The sequence below is a fragment of the Ammodytes marinus genome, assembly GCF_949987685.1.
Source record: "Ammodytes marinus genome assembly, chromosome: 6".
Lineage (NCBI taxonomy): Eukaryota > Metazoa > Chordata > Actinopteri > Uranoscopiformes > Ammodytidae > Ammodytes > Ammodytes marinus.
Genome location: NC_137235.1, coordinates 27,718,234 through 27,740,515, shown reverse-complemented (window position 1 = coordinate 27,740,515; position 22,282 = coordinate 27,718,234). Strand labels below are relative to the sequence as shown.

General features: G+C 38.0%; 1 protein-coding gene across 3 annotated transcripts; it reads right to left on the bottom strand.

Moving 5' to 3' along the window:
• Positions 1-290: 290 nt before the first annotated feature.
• Positions 291-21,650, bottom strand: LOC307251953 (integrin alpha-M-like). 3 transcript variants are annotated; one of them, XM_080029435.1, is made up of 31 exons: positions 21,642-21,650; positions 17,829-17,946; positions 17,479-17,570; positions 17,288-17,370; positions 17,048-17,162; positions 16,766-16,896; positions 16,517-16,659; positions 16,118-16,268; positions 15,627-15,762; positions 15,463-15,536; positions 14,181-14,298; positions 13,693-13,835; positions 12,806-12,952; positions 12,179-12,376; positions 10,515-10,645; positions 10,077-10,234; positions 9,810-9,979; positions 9,115-9,231; positions 8,049-8,119; positions 7,826-7,967; positions 6,620-6,718; positions 6,344-6,423; positions 6,161-6,241; positions 5,499-5,574; positions 4,399-4,506; positions 4,273-4,314; positions 4,051-4,176; positions 3,803-3,916; positions 3,667-3,714; positions 3,450-3,563; positions 291-2,500 (listed from the first exon to the last, which is right to left on the bottom strand). In XM_080029435.1, exons 3-31 carry the CDS (start codon positions 17,564-17,566, stop codon positions 2,303-2,305), a joined length of 3,402 nt encoding a protein of 1,133 aa, XP_079885561.1. In that variant the 5' UTR covers positions 17,567-17,570; positions 17,829-17,946; positions 21,642-21,650; the 3' UTR covers positions 291-2,302. The 3 variants fall into 3 exon arrangements, with proteins under 3 accessions (XP_079885561.1, XP_079885559.1, XP_079885560.1); XM_080029433.1 differs by lacking the exon at positions 21,642-21,650 and adding an exon at positions 20,923-21,005; XM_080029434.1 differs by lacking the exons at positions 3,667-3,714; positions 21,642-21,650 and adding an exon at positions 20,923-21,005.
• Between the last annotated feature and the right edge of the window lie 632 nt (positions 21,651-22,282).

Genomic DNA, 22,282 nt, shown 5'->3' with positions numbered 1-22,282 from the left:
ATGTGATGCCTTGTGTTTTGGTCCAGTACAGAGGTTACACCTTGGACAGAGACGACGTACATTTTATTCTGAAGATCAATTGAGAGATTGTCTGAAACACCAACCTTTCATTTTAACCTCTTGAATCAGCTCAAATACACACACACACACACACACACACACACACACGTTATTTCTCTTGCAAGTACAAATATCTCTCGTGTGTCTTTATTTGTTACAAGCGGCCCAGACACAACAGGACAATAAACAAAGTAATACTTGGATGCAAAGTTCAAGAACTCTTCCAGACAAATAGTCAAAGTGCTTTTTTTAATAAATGACAGAAAACTTCAAATCAACACACAACACAGCCCAAACAAGCACAGGGTCTTCATCTCTTATGCCTTGGAGTTCTTCTAGGTTCATTATTTTACACATTTTTAAATATGAGTGTTAAGCTTCCTTACTTGCACAGGATTGTACTGTATATTCTGTGAGAGCAACTAAACGATTACGGTGACTGCATTTCAGGTTTGCTACTCCGAGTTCTTTAGTTACTACTTACAAGTTTATGTGGCATATTTGTAAGCGTTACAGACCCCCTAGTCTCGCAAAGCCAGACCAAACTACAGCAAGTAGTATGGTCTGGAAGCACTCCGTTTAGAGCCGTCTATTCGGGGGGAAACTGGGCTGGCCTGTTTTTATTTCTTTAAACCAATCACAATCATCTACGGCGGGGCTAACCCCGGGAAGCAGCCAATGGAGGCGTAGCGTTGTTTGCCGACGCCAGCGCTTAATAGACGCTGGCTGAAGTGGTCAAGCCAGACTACAGACCCCCAAACACTGCTGCTGATTTGCAAATCTTACATTTCAACAAGCTACAATACAAGAAGAACCTGAACTGTTCGCTCAATAAATACATTGCAGAAGATCAGAAGAGGCTAAAGATTGTTCGGTAGTAATGTTACACGATATAACAATTCAAATAATACCTGCATTTATAATACACTACTGCTAGTTAAGAGTTGGAGATGCAGCAGGTGCAATGAAGAGGATGTGAACACTCAACTGACTGAAACACCAAGGCTGATCACAGCAGACTCTACTTCCTGAGGAAACCCACGTCCTCTTATGTGCCAAACTACATCTTACAGATCTTTTTATCAGTCTGTTGTGACAATTTGAATTATTTGCTGCAATTTTCTGTTCAAGGAAGTACTGTGGAGCCTCGAGAGGTGCTAGTGTAGAAGAAGGGTCTGAACCATAGGGTCTAAGGGCAAACTAAAAACTTACCTTTTTAGTCAGGCTTTTTAATTAAGCAACTTTTTATTCAGTTATTTCATTATTTTATTTTATATCTTTTATAGCCTATTTTATTTATATATGTAGCCTACTTTTATTTACTTTTTATAACTACTTTTATTAGTTATTTTATTTATTGATTATTATTATCACTATTTTTAATTCTAATTTTATTAATTTCTATCCTATGTAATTTTATTTATTTTTTATCTATCATTTTTATTTTTAATGTTTTTATTAATCGCTATAAAGAGCTCTTATTTATTTTATCTCTTTATTTTGAATTGTTTTAGTTTTACAGTCTCTAGTGTTTTCTCTCTGGTGATGGCGTTTCCTCAGCGCAGTTTCCTTCCTCTTTTTAATGAATTTCTTATTTTGGGGTATGGATGGGTGGGAGGGGGAATGTTTTTGCATGTATGCATATCTCTGGGTGGGGGGGGGGGAGTTGTATTAAGCACTTTGTGTTACATTTGATTGTATGAAAAGTGCTATATAAATAAAGTTTGATTGATTGATTGAACCCACTGCTGTGCATTGTAAAAAAAAATAATAATTTAAACGGAAAGAAACAAAAACACCTCCCATTGTTTTAATGGCGGCCTGGTCAAACAGCTGAACATTTTCGGTAGGCTAATAGAACGATCCAGCTTCACTGTAGGTTGTCCTTCCAAACAGTGCTCTCTGGTTCAGGACAGCTATTTCCACCTCAGTACTTTTTACTTTATTTAACACATTATGTATATACAGTATGTACAGCTAAATCTTTTCCACTTATTTAAGCATTGTGTTGTTTTTGGTCATAAAATAATTTTCACACTTTGTTTTTTTGTACTGATTGAACCAACGAGATATAACGTGATATAGATCTATAGAGGTGCTGGTATGGATTTCTAGGCTTTCCCAGAGAACAATTCATATTTCTATAAATTATGTTGCTCACTTATAATGGCCACCTGTGCAAGCTGCATGATTAACTTGAGTATCATATACAGTATGTCATGCCCACTAGGTTTTTGTGGTTTTAATCCAGTCCCTCCTTTGTATCAGCCGGCTCAGTGCTGCTGTTTGCACCACAGTCAAGAAGCGTTTTTTCCTCTGAAGGTTGGTCAGATTTGCCCTCAGTCTCTGGGGTTGGGTCAGCAGGGGCGACGGCATGGAGAGCAGCTTCTTCCTCCTGTTCTTGATAATACTCAAGCGTTTTCCTCTTAAAGCAACCAGCCTGCAGACAGAAAAAAGGAATGTAAATAGACTTAACACTAATTTTACAGCAACAAAAATCATCACAACCTAAACGTTTTGATTTTCAATCACATTCAAGCAACGACTCCGAATAATACACTGTGTAAAAATGAGAAAGTTGGTCAAACTCAAATTCAAGGCAACTGTCTGCACCAGATTTTTGAGTTTTGAGGCCAATTCAAACTCATAGGTTTTAGGTAAACTACCTACACTTCAGCCAACTATTTACCTTTAGATAGTCACTTCAAGTTTTGAGTTCCACAGATTAAGAATTCTGAAAAGTAAAAAGTTGTGCCAACTTGTTCGTTTTTCTTCAGAGAGTTTTCCAGACAGTTTTAACACGGTTTAATGTTTGAATCAACATTTTGAACGACCTGGTTTTAGTTTTTATGTTTTGAAATCCTAGAGTATTTAGAACTCCAAAATTCGACTTATCATTCATTACATATGAATGATAAGTTACCTCAACACAAAATGATTAGTCGGCTCATATGCAGGAGGTTTTCCTTAAAAAAAAGTAAGCCATTACATTTTTTGAGCTTTCCTTACTTTTTTATTTTTTCACAGTGAAAGATGACAGAAGTTTGTCTTTTAAATTGTGGTTTGAAATGAACTCTTCAAATATGAAAAAAACACACCCTGTGTTCCAATACCGATACTTCCATACTATCTAGTATGCCATAAATAGATTTACGATGTCCCAATACATGCAGGTCAATTGTAGTATGCTGAAAATACCTAGATGCCCCTCTAACTCCAAGAGCATGTTGGAGTATTTGTCTTTATTCTTGCCATTTCTCGACCAAATGAAAAAAAATCTTCCTTATCTGATTTATTTTCTTTTCCATGGCCCTAAAACTCTTCTGTACTTTAGTATGTAGTGTTGTAAAAAGAAAGATTATGTGATTTGGAACGCAGGGACAATTCACCTTAATCATGATGACTACGAGTATGATCAGAAGCAAGAGTCCCATCCCAACTCCAGTTAAAATTATCAGCATTTGATCTGGAGGGATTATGAACTCAACCCGAACCTCAGACTCCTGGAAGAAAGGAAAAAAAAGTTTCAAAGTCACACCTCGGCTTATTGGAATGAGGAGCTCAGATTTATTATTAGATAAATGCTCATGTGGGAACTGAATTTACCCATTGCATTGTTGAATCACCCATTTCACCAGACTTCTCTTCTCTAGTCTGTGGTTAATAAGTATGATCAATTAAGCATATACTGAAAAGCAATAACTTTGAAGTATAGTATTACTGGGCACAAACTTCAACACACCTGTTTTCTGTGATGATCCAGCACATAGCGTTGATTGTCATAGCTCACACCCATGACGCTCTTAAACTTAACATCTGCACCGTCTCCAGTATATCGTTTCAGTAAAGCAATATTCTGCAAAGTAAGAGCATGTCAATTAATGATATATTCACCACTTTAAACAGTGTGTGCTTTGTGTGCTCTGTGTGTGTGTGCGTGTGCATGCATGCGTGCGTGCGTGCATGTGTGTGTGTGCTGTTCCCACGTACCGATGCATGCTGGTTTAGATTCCGAAATTGTACGTCTCCCGACAATATAAACTCCACGGCTGATTCTTTTTCCAAAGTGAAACTCTCACATGTTATCATTTTGCAGTTCTTTTCTGGCGAGCAGTACTGTAACACAGCAAGAGTTTTAGTGCATTAAAAATGATTTGTAGTTGCGTGACATGTGCAGTGAGAATATGTTGATTCTAAATATGTTCTGCTTACTTCTGAGTTCTTGTCAGTGATACCTGTACATTGAGTTATGTTCTGTAGAAAGAAAACGTCATTGGTGAGCATTAAGGATGTGTAATATCATACAGAGCAGCGTTATAACTAAGTAAAAGTAGTTACCTGTTGAACAACCACTTGGTAGTTCTTCATTTCAAAGTCGTGTTGCAGTTTAGTTGGGAAGAACAGAGACACATTGACAGGAAAGGCCTTCCATCCGGGATTGTCTATCTGCAAATAGTGAGAGAAAGTGGGTCAACTTTTTTAAAAAAAAGATAGTTAGGGGAAATACACTTTTTTAATTTTCTTGTCAAGAGTAAGATGACAAGATTGATAAAAATATGAAGCTGTAGTCAGACTTTACTTTGCAATAACATTTGCCCGGCCCAAGGGTAGCAGAATATGTCTACCAGCACCTAAAGCTCAGAAGGCAGCAACTTTAACTTATGTCCCATTTTTTTTGTCTATACAAATCCCCCATAAAAACTCGGGGAACGCTTCAGTTTTTGTGCTGTAGGCCTAAACTACCCCACCAAACGGCAAAGGGCCAAATTAATCTACTTAGTAGTAAGCATAAAGGAGCATTTAGCATCTGAAGGCACAGTTAAATAACCCTGGATTTGGTGAAGACCAAGAAAGAGCAAAAAGCAGAGCCACTCAGAATAGAAACACTTTCAATGCTGATGTCAATGCAGCGCCATGGGGCTAATCCTGGGCAAAGAGATTTGTTCATTCTAAAAAAATGTAGTCCAAGTCTTGATATTAAAAAATACAATTATGAATTTAAAATAAGAGGACATTTTGGGGTAAGTCAGACTCAGAACCCTGAAAAACTATCTGTGAACCTGAAAAAAAAAAAAAAAAAATGTCATCTGAATGGAAAACACGTAAAATCTGCAACAAAATGAGACCTCAAAAATCTGAATATATAGAGAAGCTAAAAATGAAAGCTAATCATTTATAATAATGAATTCCAGAGTTTAAATTAAATCACATTTAAACTGAATTTTTCCCCTACACCTCTTAATATTTTGATACCATTGTTGTGTTTTTCAAAGTTCAATATCAAAACTTTAACTTACAATTTTCAATTTAATTCTTTTTCAAATGAACAACTTTTGGCCAAGAACTGTCTCCATACAGCTCTAACATTTAAGTTTTAACAGAACTTATTTGAGTGGTTGCTAAAGGCTTGCTTGGTGCATAATGATTTACTGCCTCACCTTATATACAGTAACCAATTTCTTAGGTGCAGCGTCCTCTGTTGTGAAGTCCAGGAAGGTGATGGAGTCTTCTCTCCTGGAAAGAACAGAGGATGATCACAATGTGGTTTAGGTAGCAGCAGAATATTATACCTACAGACTGGATGAGAACAAATATTTTTGAATAATTCAATTAATGCGAGAAACTGCAGGCAAAAACCTTGCTTTTTTTAAGCACTGGTCAGTTTATAGATTTGAGTCCATTTTGCTTCCATAACATGTATTTTGTCCTACTAGTAGACTTCAAATACAATTTCCAAATGGAGGTGTTTATTTGACTAAACTGTGCATTTGTACATGTTTCATATACAACCATCTTTAACAGCCATTATCTTCAAGAGTTTTTTTTCAATACTCTGAAACAAATATTTCAACTTCTAAAGCACATACATAAACATTCTATAATCATTTGTAGCACTATTCTGAAGGTCATTACAGAAGGATTTGTTTATATGTCTGATTTATGATACATTTTGTTACTAAAAACATGCTGAAAATGCATTTTACGACCTGGTTCAGTGATCAGTGAAACATTGAAACCTATTCACCTGCAGTGTCTCACCTTCTAAACATTTACTAGGCATAAGGACTGCAGTCACAAAATACTATTCAGTACCACTTACACAGTTACTGCCATTTTGATTTCAAATTGTACTGGGATGGTTTTGCTGAGGGAACTGTTCCTTGTGGAGTTTGCATTATCACTGAGGATGCAAAGAAGCATTTTCTTGTGAATATTAAACATGAAATAAACGAATCATATTTGAACAATACAGCGATAGTGTTTGGCTTTTTTCAATGTGTACCTTTGTCCAGTTACGGTCATTAAAACAGTTTCATCCCACTCAAAATCAGTCAAGATGTGGAAATCCATTTTAAATGTTGCCTTCATGGAAAAAAAGGAAAACAAAAAGACAATACATAAGATTTAATTCAAAGAGGAACTGAAATTGTATCCAAATGAGAGGTTTACCAAGGGTGTACATGTCACATTATGGGCAATAGCTCACACTTCTTGATTTGTGAACATTCACTTCCCATGTGTTAGGAGGGTGTGTGTGTCTGGGTGCAGTATTACTCACAGAGGATCTGCTGCGGTACACAGGAAGGCTGACACCGCAAACTGTTTTGTTGAGCACTCCTTGAAGATCGTGACACATGTGAAGCGTCGGTCTCGTGAACTGTTTCGAGAAAGAAAAGACACAAAAACATGTGCGAATAAAATCTTTTAGTTCCAATTCAGACATATATTATTGCATGAACATGACTTTACTTTGGTTCACTGCAGGTATGTTTCATTTGACACGTTCAATGTATAAAGATGAGAGATTTCAAACAATACTATTTCTCACTTACTCACATCCAAGCACATCCTGCTTGGTTTTCAAAACCAACACGGAATTTATGTTACAAAAGCTGTTAAGCCATTAAAATATATTTGAAAAATAATCTATTGTCAGTTTCCTTAACTGTAAAAAAAAGCACAACATATAATAAAAAAATCTCATCTACTGTATTTACATGCAGCTTCAATAAAAGGGGTTCAGAGACATGACATTTATTTCAGGAATTGCAGTGAGTTTAAAACACACACCAACAACTGTCAGGTAGTTTATTAAGCAGAAAGCTCAGGATTTTTCTTCAAATATTCTCTGATTGGATGATTTTGAGGGTATATATCTGGACAAAACACTTATATGTCCATTGTGGATCTAAAGTTAAAGAAGCTACTAGGAACTTTCAGTTTTTGTTGTTTCTAGTGCCCCCTTTGCACAAAAGTGGTAGTGTTTTGGCGACACCAGCTCCGTCTGTCCCCAAGATCTTGGATAGCACGTGGCAACGGCGCGTGCATTTGTTTAGGAGGCGAGTGAAAGAGAGTCAGCAGGACTAATCTGGATGAGATAATGTATTTATAGTGATATGCCAACATATTTATGGTAATATAACGATGGTGAGGCAAAGCAAAACTCTGATTTGGTATAATTCGGGAAACACAGGAAGTTCTGCTGTCACTGGTGGAAATCGTTTCGTCTGAGTTCCAGGGAAATCGTAACCATGCAAAGGCATTGATAAATAATATACCAATAATATTTAAAAATAGTGTTGTTTTCTTGTTTGCTGTTACACGTCATTTATGATCATCAGAGGAAAAACTAAACTGTCATTTGAAAGTTCCTCGTAGGAGGTTTAAAGTAACTGGGATCATATTTTACAAGCAGGTGTACGCCTGGATGAAATACATAGGCCGATGCGTGGGACATGACACAGGAGCTTGATTTTATAGTCACCTCTGTCAGAATCATCCTAGAGAAGGAGAGGCCCTCGGGATAGTGCATTGTGAGGCTGGTGTTGTACGAGTCATCACCATGGTTGGACAGTTTAACAGACACGTTGAAGTAGTTATCTTCTGCCACCAATAACGTCGAGCTCCTAAGAGAAAGAGAGGTCATTCTTAAAATGTGGTCACATGATTGTTAATATTAGTTTCCTGTGCTTTTCAGATATACGTACAGGAAGTTGAGATCCACCTCAAGTTCAGCAATACAGGTGTCATTTTTTCTACATTTCTTTTCAAAGGGAATCTGTAAAAAAAAAAAAAAAGAAAAGAAATTTTATTATTTCATTTTATTTCATATCATGCTTGAAATAAACAGGGCAGGCCTGAAATAATTGTGTACACAAAACAGGATTCATTTCAAAATCAACTGACAAACAATATAGTGTAACCAGTAACTTCATATAGAACAGTGCTTTCAGTCAGTATGTTGGTCCCACTAGACCATGATGGTGATATCATATGACCTTAATAAATAGTCTATGGATATGACTTAAACATAAAAGGAATGATGAATGAGCTCATCTGCATTTTTCTACTTCCACCACAATAATTGTACAGCCTTTCAGCCCTGCCAGTAGCATGGCAAAGTTTAATGTTCAGTATACAGGTTAAACACCTTGGTCCAAACTAAAATATCTCAGTTAGGCCCTATATATTATTATGCCATGAACATTCAAAAAGATTTTAGAGGTAAAGAAATAAAGGGTGGGACTCATGATCACCAGCAGATTTACTGTAGGTGTTCCCAATACATGATGTCAAATGCAGAAAACTGAAAAATACCCGGACATCCTACTACTGTATATCAGTCTGCAAGCAAACTACATACTTTTTATGGACAGCTGCAGTATTAGATCTAGTACACAAAAAATAAAGAGTATGCCTTTTGGAATGCAGGGACTATCTTATTTGTGTATTTGTATTCATTTGTGGCTATAGTCTTAAGGATACGAAAGCTTTCCGGTTTAAGTTTCTGGCTGTCCTGGTAAAAAGGTCACTGCTTCAGCTCATTCAGATTTTAACACATACAGGATGTCCTACATGCATATTTGCTATCAGGGTTAAAGGCAAATCCCCAGTTGGAAAGAGAGTGTTTTTTTTCCATAAAGACTAACTATAACAAAAGTCATCATCAAGTCCTTAAAACAGTGGCGTGCAGAACCATGATCCTTTTCTTTTTGTAAACACAAATGTCTTAGTGATTGAGATGACAATTCATGTTAATGCCACTGAGCATACCTCCACCCCAGCCTGCCGTTGACTGTCCATGTTCAGGACGGCATTTGCGCTCTCACTGTCGTCTTGGGAGAAGGTCAACTTGATACCGATGGGTGATAGTGAGTCTTTAACACATTTCTGCATGAAAGAGGAAGAGGTATCTATTATTGATGAAGGCATTATTTTCCAAAAGAGCAGACAAAATCAGAAAGTTTTCATTTAAGAATGTGGTGTTTTATATTATGCTTAAATACTGATTATTGAAACAAGTATTCTACTAGTATTAGTATAACTGTTATTGTTTGGGTGCTGGATATAAAGTCAGGAGTGTGGCTTTTTGTGACTGAAGAGCAAAATCACTTTTTGTCTAAATCAGTGAATATCTCCTCATGATCCGCTTCCTGCATGTACTGTTAAAGCTCTGTAAATGGGCATGTTGCTAGCTAATGGTGTGCCCCTTTTGTTTACATACCAGTTTACAGAGCCTAGGCTGTGTATTAACACTGGATTGCTTTTCAGCGGGCACACAGTATGGACAGGTGAGGAGATATTCGCTGATTTTGACAAAGTGATTAGGAAAACAAGCATTCTAGTATAGTTGTATAGTTGACCTGCTTTAAAACACTAGCTAAGGTATAGAGACAATAATATTAATAAATGTCCAGATAGGGTAAAGAGTCTGTGAGGGTATATATATTGTAATTGAATGTGCATACTGGCATGTAGATGGAGTAGTTGAAGCAGGTGTGTTTCTCAGTCAGCTCGTAGGTTGACGTAAAATTCCTCGCTTTCTTATCCGTTTGAATGAAGAAACCTCTGTGTGTTTGTCTCATTGGATCCACGTCTAGTGTGTACGAGATGTTTAGTCCGGGGCTCATTGTCCCTGCTAAAGGAATCCAGGAGCATTAGAATAAGGCACTGATAGAGCGTGCCGGTTCAGCAGCCGTTAATGGAATCACCTCTGCTGGCTAAAGTGCCTATACCTGCTGTGCTCTTTGTGGATTCCACCATCTCAAAGCAGGCTGTCAGCGTTACCATGGGTAAACTATCGTCTGTTTTGCCCACACAGTCTATTCTCTCAGTGCTGATCTCCTCGGGTTGAAACGACAGACGTGCCTTGACATTTAAGACGGTTCTAGACCTGGAAGACATTCATCAAACATGATTCAAATGGATTATTAGTCTATTACTAATTATTTTCCTCTGTAGAATGCAGAAAGACACCACTCAAACTGTTTCAATTCCCTCTCTCATTTTGCTTCGGCAAAGCTGTGATTACATTTGTTGGAGTCAGAAGCCATTTTTGATTGGTCTGAAAGATTCTGAGGCAAGGCATTCCACTGTTTCATTATAACTGATATCTAGTCTGGCTTTGTCAAGCTCTGGGTAAGTAACTGTACTTGATTTTGATGGTTACATACCTCAAAACAACAGCTGTGCCCTGTGATCCCACCACGATATCTGGGAGCCCGTCCTCTCCGAGGTCCATCTCCCCATCAATGGCCTGTCCAAAGAACCTGAGCCCAGGCATTAAATCCCGGGCTAGGATTCTCTAAAATGCCAGGGATTTTACAAATGAATCAGTGCATGATTGGTACACATACAGACAGACCCACACAGGGTGTCCTGATGCATTACTGATTGACAGTTTTGGGGGAAGCTACTTTGAAAGCATACCTTTGCAAACTACCAATGACTTCACAGTGAAAGAAGTTGAACTGCAGTAAAGCTAGCCTATGGAGAAATCTAGTTTGGTTGACTAAAGCTTAGAAGACATAGTTCAAAGTAGTTTGAACAAAAGTGGAAAGGAGTGTCACATTTTTGTTGGAAACTAATCTGAATTGTAATTAATCTGGGGCTTGTCAATGGGAGTTCAATGACAGAAGCAATGGTCAAATCCACTCAACAAAAATATAAACGCAACACTTTTGTTTTTGCTCCCATTTTTCATGAGATGGACTTAAAGATCTAAAATTCATTCCAGATACACAATTGTACCATTTCTCTCAAACATTGTTCACAAATCTGTCTAAATGTGTGACAGTGAGCACTTCTGCTTTGCTGAGATAATCCATCCCACCTCACAGGTGTGCCACATCAAGATGCTGATCTGACATCATGATTAGTGCACAGGTGTGCCTTAGACTGTCCACAATAAAAGGCCACCCTGAAATGTGCAGTTTTGTCTCACAGCAAAATGCCACAGATGCCACAAGCATTGAGGGAGCGTGCAATTGGCATGCTGACAGCAGGAATCTCAACCAGATCTGTTGCTCGTGCATTGAATGTTCATTTCTCCACCATAAGCCGTCTCCAGCAACTTCGCACAGCCATTGAAGAGGAGTGGACCAACATTCCACAGGCCACAATTGACAATCTGATAAACTCTATGCGAAGAAGATGTGTTGCACTGCATGAGGCAAATGGTGGTCACCCCAGATACTGACTGGTTCTGAGTCCCCAGATCCCCAATAAAGCAAAAAAATGCACATTTCAGAGTGGCCTTTTATTGTGGACAGTCTAAGGCACACCTGTGCACTAATCATGATGTCAGATCAGCATCTTGATGTGGCACACCTGTGAGGTGGGATGGATTATCTCAGCAAAGCAGAGGTGCTCACTATCACACATTTAGACAGATTTGTGAACAATGTTTGAGAGAAATGGTACAATTGTGTATCTGGAATGAATTTTAGATCTTTAAGTCCATCTGATGAAAAATGGGAGCAAAAACAAAAGTGTTGCGTTTATATTTTTGTTGAGTGTAAAACTAAGAAATTCTTTCATTTCCTTTTACGTCCTAAAAATATGTGGAGCTTGTAGTTTCACCAGTGGACGACTCAAACAATGGCAAAAATGTACTTAACTACTTATATAAATTAACAGATATAATTCTACAAGTTACATTACATATAGTTAACTACTCACCAACCATGCTGCTGATTGATATTGACAATTATTTGTTAACCTGCTCTGTGCAAAGTGACCACTCCACCAATGTGTTGCTGTTTTTTCATCATCTAGACAGCTAATTACCTGTTTCCTCCCCCCCCCCCCCCAAAAGAAGAAGTTTTCTCTGTGTCACCTGGCTGAAAGTGCTGCGGACCCCTCTGTGTCTGTCACCGAGGTAGATGTACACGGCCCCCCTGTGATGGTCCTCAAGCGGGGCTCCGACAGCAAGGTCCCGCAGTCCGTCTCCATTCAGATCTGCAACACTGGATATGGTGGAGCCAAATCTGCCCATGGACACTGCAGTCACGTTCAGTACACTTTTCAGTTGCATCTGAAATGAGAACAGTTAGTTTATTGATCAAGAAAGATAAAGGCATTCATCACCTCTACATCCATTCTTAAATATATACATTATTATAGCTTTTTTTTATCATATATGTACTGGCATGTTAACATCATAATACTAACTATCCAAGCTAAATTGATCTGTTAAGGGGTAGGACTAGACACATTTTTTTACTTCCTCCTACGTCCTACCCCCTTTCGAGCATGTAGGAAGTGTGTCTGTTGTATGTTTTATTTTTGTTTTGCTTTTTTTTTTTTTATTCATCTATTAGTATTTAAACTTGTTTTTTTATTGCTTGCATGTTCGAGATAAAGACAATCAATCAATCAATCAATCAATCAATCAATCAATCAATCAATCAATCAATCTATCTATCAATAAAACCTCCCTGTAACCTTATTAAAGCTGAATTACCTCGTTGGTGAGTGTGTAGACATAGATCTGGCCCTCTCTTTTCTCCTGAGGCTGGTAGAAGAGTGGAGCTCCCACCAGCAGAAAGTCAGTGTTGCCGTCTGAGTTGACATCTACTGAGCACAACTCTGAACCAAAGTAGGAACCAATCTGAAAAGTAAGGTTTAGATCATTCATGTAATGGTTCACTGACTCTCTTTGCCGTGTTTGAAAACTGTGCTATTCTTTGTCTTTTTGTCTTTTGGTATTTTTTCAGTTCTTCTGCAAGAAAACTGGATGCCATTGAAAGGAAGTTCTTGGTTTCCTCTCTGCAACCTCGGAAATACAGTGCCTTTGCACATTTGTATAGAGTTACAGCGAACAGCCATTTGCTATATAAAAAAAGGTTTAAATGTATTTATGAAAGACAAATAGGCTTGATTTATTTCTTCATAAAAGCCATTATCTTAGTTTATCAGATTAACTTGCAAGTAATTTCACAGCGGATGTAAATGTGAGAGGTTCTCTCAGTTTAACTGTGCAAAGTTATCTCAAAGGTAAAAATGAACCTGCTTCTTGGACCTCTTGTTATTCAATGAGACATTTCCCCCCAAAATAATCCACACAAGCTCAACTGTTTGTATAACAATAAAGCTTCAATTAAGGGTGAAGTCAGCTATTCTGGAGAATGTTTGTTGTCAAAATTAATTATTTGTCGGAATCAGGGAATATCTCCTCACAATCAAACGGCCTACTGCGTATTTTTTCTGCCAGTCCACACAGTATTGACAGGTAGCAGATCTCTAGGAGATATTCACTGATTTTTACAAAAAGTAATTTTGACAAAAGCAATCTTGCTTCGCTGACTCCTCCTTTAACTTGCAAGGGTAAATTGAGGAAGAATAACCAACCTGGTCTCCATTTAGCCTTTGAGCTACAGTCCAGTTCTTCCCAACGTGTGTAAAAACGACAACCTGTCCTATGTGCTGAAATCTTGGGGCACCGGTGAAATATAGAGAGGCGTTATTCCTCTCCCCGACCGCAACAGAATATCCTGCAACAGTCAGACAGTCAGACACATATGACATGATCTACAATGTTCACTCACGTCAAATAGGTTATATAATGCAGTGTAGACAATAGTCATTTCATGTACAACTCCATTGTGTCCTACTAGTAGGTATTATAAATAGCCATTCACAATTTAGTTTGTGATACTATCCAATCAGTTCGCTACAGTTACAGTTTAAAGCTATTTTAAACTGGAAACTGAAAGAGGTTATTCAGTGATGTGTTTGTTTATGTTTTTGCCCCAGAAATAAAATAGGCCATCCGCATTTCAAGCCAAATAAAATTAATTTTAACATACAGAAAATATGAATAATGTATTGTTCAGTACCGATGTAGGAATCCATCTCCATGTGTGGATCTTCAATCTGTGTTTCCATCTGTTGATTAAGCTCTTGGAGAGAACCACGCCAGCTGTTTGTTCCCACTGAACCCAGAATCAAGGTGTCCTGTTGAGAGAAATGTGCAGGTCTGATCAGAGCAGAGAGAGGACTGAAGCTACCAGAAGCAGGGATAATGCTGGCAGTTGACTGTAACATGCATCAGGCACGCATGGTGACAATCAAATTATTAAGACTGTTAATGGTCTCACCCAGAAAAAGTAAACAAAACAATGACAAAATAAATGTTGTTTTGATTTTGTGGTTTTATTCATACAGAAGTATTTTGTTTTCAACCAAACACACAGTTTTCTGAGGCTAAAATATTGTGATGTCTATAGAATAGATTCAAGATTTCTTTATCATTTTGTAATTTTTGTTCTCCCCAAAAAAAAAATATATAGTGTTTCACAAGTCAGCAGTCGATAAACATACTTCAGTGCAACATTTAAATATTAAAAGTGACAGATTAAATATAGAAGATAAAATAATAAAGAAGCTAAAAACCTGTCAGGAAAATCTGAATAATTTAAGGTGTAGTCAGTCAGTGCGTTTACATGCAGACTCATAATCGGGTAACTAAACGAATAAGACTTCAACAGGACTTTTAAACTGCATGTAAACACCTTTATCCGATCTACTTCGCACACAAATCGGCACAATAACGGACAAGAGATGTCGGATAAGAACACCTAGATAAGTCGTTCGTTGTCGGCATTCTCTCTGCATGTATACAGGGATCGGACATCGCATATCGGACTTCTCGTTCTGTGCTTGTGTGCCTGCGCGTGATAGGCTACACCATGGGTTATTGACGGAAGAGAACCGGACGTGGCTCTTTCAACACTTGTTGACACTTGTTGAAAGCATGGTTGAAAGGGCTACAGCGCCACCTAGCATAGTGGAGACAGCCATGCATTGGACATTTATCCGATATCTGAAAGGCCATGTAAACTCAGACAAGTGACACGGTCCGTTCGAGTGTCTAGTTCGATATATGTGATAATCCAATCTAGTTGTGCCATGGAAATGCACTGAGTGATTCTGGAGAATGCTTGTCAAAATCACTTTGTCGAAATGTGTGAATATCTCCTCACAATCGGCTATCTGTCCTTACTGTGTGGGCGCTGAAAAAAAAATCCAGTGTTCATTCACAGCCTAGGCTCTGTAAAACTGGTATGTTGCCTGCTACGGTGGGCCCCCCTTTGTTTATTAACAGTTGACTTTACTCACCTTATGGAAGACGGCACTAAATCCACTCTGAGACATTTCATTTGTCATTTCCCCTGCCCGAGCCACTTTGGAACCTGAATATGAGGACGTTTGCAGTTCTTGTTACATCATAATTAAAAAAGCATCATAATTTATAAAGAGAAGAGTGAAAAACTGAACATCACCTTCCATTTTAAAGATCTTTTTTTGGAAGTTTTCCAGTACTCCAGTGAGTCCGTCATAGTTCTCAATTTTGAAGGTATTATTCTCCTTCGGCTCCGAGGCAATGGCCCTGAATTTATCCAGTTTAGCATCTTTGACCTGAAGCAGGAATGCTGCTTGAAATGATCTGATTTCAAGTCTGATTTCAGCAAGATGAACAACACACTTTTGGCCTCAAAACTAGAATAAGTTGCACTACTTTAGGCAGAATTTCTTTTTCCACAATTGATAGACTAAATATAATGTTCCTATGCTGGTAAAAACATGTTTGAACTATTGTTTTTGTCTGAGAAATGAACAGAATGATTCCAAGAATTGATCTGTGAGGAACACCACAAGTGATTACTTAAGCTGATTAAAAAAAGTGTATCATATGTAACATATATCTATCTACAGTATGTATTGGACCAATAAGACAGTATGTTAGGACATGTTACATCACATCACAGCTTACCCCGATGACAAAGCGAATGATGTTTCCGTCATCGTATTTTTTGACAACACCATGTCTGTCTCTATCGCTTGGATCTCCATCTGTGATGAGCACCACCACTTTTATTGCATCAGGAGAGGCGCCTGCCTTTGGGTCCTCAAAGATTTTTTCCCTTAAAAAAACAGATTCATAAGTAACTTCTTTGAATGCTCACATTAAACAAAACTATCGATGAATAAATATGAATCAATGAATATTTACTTCAACAAATAAGATGCTCATAATCTTACGGTTGTACCATGCATGTGCTTAAGTATTTTTCCCCTAAACAACAGTAGTTACTTGAACTTCATTCGGTTTAAGAGTTTGAGATAGGTGTGTTATGTAACTGAACTTATATATAACTTATATATAACTTACAACACAAATTCAAGCGCCCTGTGTGTGTTGGTGAGATTCTTCAAATGGCCTTCTTTCTTCAGTTTATCAAGAGCACTGCCAGCTTCATAGTCATTGAAGTCAAAAACAGTTCTAACATCTGAGGAGAACTGTACTGCCGCAAACTGAAAAAAGTAGACATCATAATACAATATTAACTTAACAATATACAAAGTGTAGTAATTCAACAAAGACATGCTCTCAACACAGTGTGGAGAGTAGTGCAGTGACCTTGATTGATGTCCCGGCAAGGCTGTCCATTATTTCAATTATGAAGTCTTTATTTTTGTTGAACTCTGCTTCGGTCATACTGCCAGATCCATCGAATAGGAAGACGAGGTCCACTGTCTTTTTTGTGCAGTCTAAAAACAGGGAAATTAAAATGAAAAATAATATTTAGTCAGGACCAAAAAACAATCATTTTATATAACATTTTAAGAGTATTTAAAAAAAAACAAGATGGTAAATCCTCAAAACAGAGGGAGAGGTTTGCACTCTCTAAATGCCTTTTACTTTGGAAAGCAGGTTTGAAAGAGGAGATCTTCCCCAGATGTTCTGACACTTTGAAGCACACGCTGTTCACGTAGGTGTTATCGTTGCATTCATGGACTACACTTGGACTGCAGACCTAGATCAGAACATATGAGAGAGAAGGAATTTACTTTTCAACTCATGTTCTGAAAGGAATGTCTCATACCGTGTGTTTTTTCCTCTCCATATTATTAAACTCATTCAGCTTTGTGATTGTCTTACAGTGAATTGGAACCCTGTCGCATCTTTGGCCATCGACAGTCCAAAGTGCTTCACTGGTATTGTTTGGTTGGCAAGAGCAATTCCTGTAAAAGTAGCATTTCATTAGTACTTCTCATGGAAGTTCCCATTCGATATTCCAAATTCTTTACTATTTTAATATTGGGATGACTTGTGTAAATTTGGCTATATACCTTTTGGGTTGAAGCATTGGCTGGTTTGGGTTTGGTCCGGTTTACATATCCCCCCAGATCCATTTAGCTGCAGAGGTGCAGTGACCATTATCCTGTAGGTGAGGTTATACAATCATGATAAAATAAGTCTTAACTATTTCACTGGTCAGGCTGACTAAGAACAGATCTAACTGAAAAAAAAAGAACACACTTTTGCTGCAAAATGCAGGATGTAAAAATGATCTCTGTGAAGCCACAGGAAAGATTAGTCACAGGATGTTACACCATGCAAAAAGGAAACCAATTTAACTTCATAGTTGATAAGAGTTTTTACAATTGGGCTAAAGGCTGACTTTCAGATGCAAACTTACCCTTTGTTTGCGCCAGACACGAATTGCAGCACTTTGTATCCGAAGTAATCTTTGGGATCACCACCGTAGACAACGGGTTCTGTCACATCGATGTTGAAAGCCACAGAGAAAGGGATGGCTGCAATTTGTGAAAAAAAAAGAAAAAAAAAAGAAAATGCTACGAGGAACTTTTGAATATATCTGAAACAGTCCAATCATTCCTCTGATGATCATAAATCACATGTAACAGAAAACGAGACCATCAGTGCAAAGAATACTATTTTTGTATATTTTTTATAGTGCCTTTGTCATGGGTACGCTCACACAGAAACTACAGATGGCATGGTAAAAACACTACCATATATATATATACATACAGTATATATATATATATATATATATAATATGTGTATATATATTTACTGTATATATTGTATATGTAAGTTCATATGTCACAATTTTAATAAAGGATCAAAATTGAAGCAGCAGAAACAGATAACGCCTTTTCTATGCTCTATATTGTAAAACCTTGGTTTCTGCATTTCTGCACATGCAACACATATGCGAATAGCGGCTACTGTGGCCTCAAACCATAGCCTCAAGTAGAGGTAAGCTCACTTCTCTCTTTCCCCACACCCCACCCAACTTTGTATTATTTTGAAACCCTAGTGCTGACTCAAGTGACCCAACCTGAACTAGTTTACCAGACTCAGCTCCTTCTGTAAGCCACAACAGGCTTTATACAATGTTATATGCAGCTGTAGCCTATTCCACAACATCTGTAAACAGACTGTGTTGAGTGAGTCGTATCAGTTCTATTTGAAAATTAAGGCAGAAAAAACTGGAATAAAAAATCTCAACTAACACTCAAAACTGTCACCTATTGAAGTTCACTAGTAGTTCTGGGGCCGTATTCACAAAACATTTTATCTTAGCGCTAAGAGTACTCCTAAGGAGCACTAAAAGTTCTTAGTAAGGAGTCATTTCTTAAAACCTATTCACAAAGCTGATAAGACCAACTTTTACTAAGGAATGGGAGGGACTACTAAGCTAAAATGAGGGGGCGGGGTTGACCCTGTTGCTATGGATGACGTCATGTTCATACCTTCTATGCCCACAGTGATTGGCTGAAAGGGAATGAGAGCTAAGAGTGAATTTATGATAGAAACACTGTGGGAGATATCCATATCGTGTCGCTGTATTAAAGTTAAGAGTTTTTAATACAATTAATGACAAGTGACACTGATTTAACATGAAACCAAGATACTGCAGGGTTTCCCACACATTCGTTCACTATTAACCTATAGGCTACAATAGCGCCACATAGGTCTATTCATTTTACATTTTACAATGATTTGAATCGGGACAAATATCCTCATTGAACAGCTGCACGCCATGCACTCTCACTGTATTTCTCTCAACGGCGACTATGCAGCAATAGTCAGACAGCGACAAACCAGGAAATTCACAATTTGGAAACAACAGCCGGCGAAATCGTAAAGTGCATGCGGAAGGAAAAAGGCGAGACGCGCACCTATACAGACAGCGGACCTGTGGAACGGAGGAGATGCTGCGAAGCGCCACATAGGCTATAGGCCTACTCTAGTACGAAATTAAACCCAAACGTGACACCAACAGTAACTTTCAGCGCATCGTAAACCCAAAGCAACCGCAGGAAAAGGAACTTAATAAATATATATATGAATATAATACATATAAATGTGTCTATACTTTCTAAATATAACTTCACTAAGATCATTAAACCCTCACAGTTATTAAAGGTACCTTTTGTTAAGCTCACTATCATTAAATCTCTCCAAAATGCCATTAAATGGTTGTCTGTGAATTACTCTTAGTGACTTAGGAGTCCTCTCGAGGACTCTTAGCTTTTCATAGATTTAGGAGCTAGTTTTAGCGCTAAAATGCTTTGTGAATTAAACTTATCTTAAAAAGTTAGGAGTCCTAAAATTAGGAGTGAAACGCCCCTTATTTTTGAGAGTTACTCCTAAATCAGCACGTTAGGACCTACTCTTAGCCTTAAAATGTTTTGTGAATACGGCCCCAGGTGACTATGTGTTATGTTAAAAAGTGTAAAGTGAGAATCCCACATAGATATGCTGCATTACTGATACTGTCTCTCTCATCGGTGTTGTTTCCTGCCACATCGGTTGGCGGTTTCCTCCAAACGCATACAGGACACTCTACAAAAATCTTCATCTTAACTACCATATCATCATCACACACAATGACAATTTTATATCACGTTAATGTTATTTGTAAAGCCGTGAGCTGGCTGCAGTAGGACGGAGGCAGTAGACAGAGGTGCCCTTGAGCAAGGCACTGAACCCCCATATTAGCTTGGGATGCCATCCTACGAGGCAGCCCCTTTGCTCTGACATCTTTCAATACTTTAGTGCATGTGTGTAGATCCTTTCCTTACTAGAAGCAGCCCCAGTGTTCAGCTCTTTAATAAAACAAATGAATGTCTGTTAGACTGAATCACAAAAAAATGATTTCTCTTTTATCACTAGCTGTCTGACATGCTGTATCTACCTCAGATTTTTTGGTAACACTTTACAATAAGGGTACACTAATTAACTGTTATTTAATGATTAGTTAGTGCTATTAATGGTTTGTTAATGCTAAGTTATGTTTATTTAACATTAAGTAACTGTTAATGCTAAGTTGTTAAGCATCGTTAGCATCGAGGCAGATGGAAGCTTTTGCTGCATGCTCAAATAAATGTAAAAATGGACTGAATTTGAAGAGCTCTTAAGCAATGTGTTGCATTAGAAATAAATGACCACTTTACAGACCTTTCAGTTTCTATCGGCACAATATTTTCTGTAAAAAAATAGTTTCACTGAAATCTCTGACTCTCTGATGTTCACTGTGTAAAAGTCTTACCATGAAACTGTGTCAATGATTCAAATTGTTTTCCAGCATGGATGGAACACTTGCAGCAGGTTCTATATACATTCAACTGGGGGTTGAAACCTCCAAGACAGAACATAGGATATGAAATAAAATATACTACTACTTCTATTGATAACAATTATCCTTACCATCCCTTTTTTAATATTAATAATGTATTTAAAAAAATAAAAAGTCTTACCAACAGCCACCATGTAGGTGAGCAGGTCATGCATCTTTCACACCATTTCTTCTCACTGCTAAACTCTAGTGTGGTTCTCTAGTGAAGACGTGTCTGTTTGTCAGACTTCCTGGGGTGTCTTTTTCAAGCGTCTGTGTTTTCCGTTACAGGTGGTTGTGACACTTCTGCTCTTACAGTAATGTTTTCACTGAAATGTCTTTCTCTTTTCCCTCGTGCTTCCTCTTTTTATTGTTTTTAGATAGTTGCATAAACCTTCATTTTGCACTATAAAAAGAAAAAAAACGTTTTATAAAAGGAAAAAGGATGATGCAGAGTAAGGATTGCCAACAGTACTTATTGAAAGACAGCCCCAGGAGTCAAACATTTGAGCAAACACATATGTGACTGTCAAAAAAAGGGAGATTATGTTAAAAAAATAATGAACTAAATGATTCTAAACAGATTGTAGCCTTTTGGTGGCAGGACTCAATTTGATGTTGTTGCTATGTTATGTCGTATTAATTTAGTGGTAGTATTTAATTTCTTGGAACTAGCCAGGGACACCAAACCACAAACATTCTGGTTAACCCCCACATCATGTATATATACGATAATAGGAAGGATTTACACTTATCTATAAACTGGTAATCCACACAATAGCTCAAAAAGGTTCATTTAGTCTAACTTGATTAATTAACTTGTATGTTCATGTAAACAGACTAGTATTCATTTGTTTGTACCTTGACATGTTTCGACTACTTCCTGCAGTCTTCTTCAGAAGCGTCAGCTGTTGCTGTGACGCGTGTTGTGTCAGCTGATGTTATAGACAACCAGCCGTCCCGCCAGAAGAGGCGGGACGGCTGGTCCTCTGCTGTCCGTCCGTTCTATGGAGAACTGCATCCCAGGTGTCCCAACTGCATCTGCATCCGCTCCTGGGCCAGACAAAACAACATTGCAAAAACTCAAAACAACTGGCAAAAGACTTAAGCAGCCTTACAGTGGATACAGACGAAATCTTCATATCACATGACGTAGTATCTCTGTTCACAAAAACACCCATACAGGCAACACTAAACATAGTAGAAAACAGACTCAGAGCAGACCGGACACTACGCAAACGCACAAATTTAACAGTAGAAGACATAGCTAATCTGCTAGAATTTGTAGCCACATCCACATATTTCCAGTTTAAAGGCAAACTGTACAGACAGAAGGAGGGGTTCGCAATGGGCGATCCACTGTCAGCCATCATGAGTGGATTCTTCATGGAAGATCTGGAGTCCAAGGCCATAGCCACAAGCCCAGACCACTTTGGCCTCAAGTTCTGGAAGAGGTACGTCGACGACATATTAGAAAAAGTGAAAAAAGGACACACACAGGC

Coding starts and splice junctions, on each gene's coding strand:
- LOC307251953 (XM_080029433.1), bottom strand. CDS start 20,956: ATGCATGACCTGCTCACCTACATGGTGGCTGTTG. Junction 7,968..8,048: donor GAGGTGGATCTCAACTTCCT/GTACGTATATCT, acceptor TCTTTCTCTTAG/GAGCTCGACGTTATTGGTGG. Junction 2,501..3,449: donor TCGTAGTCATCATGATTAAG/GTGAATTGTCCC, acceptor TTCTGTCTGCAG/GCTGGTTGCTTTAAGAGGAA.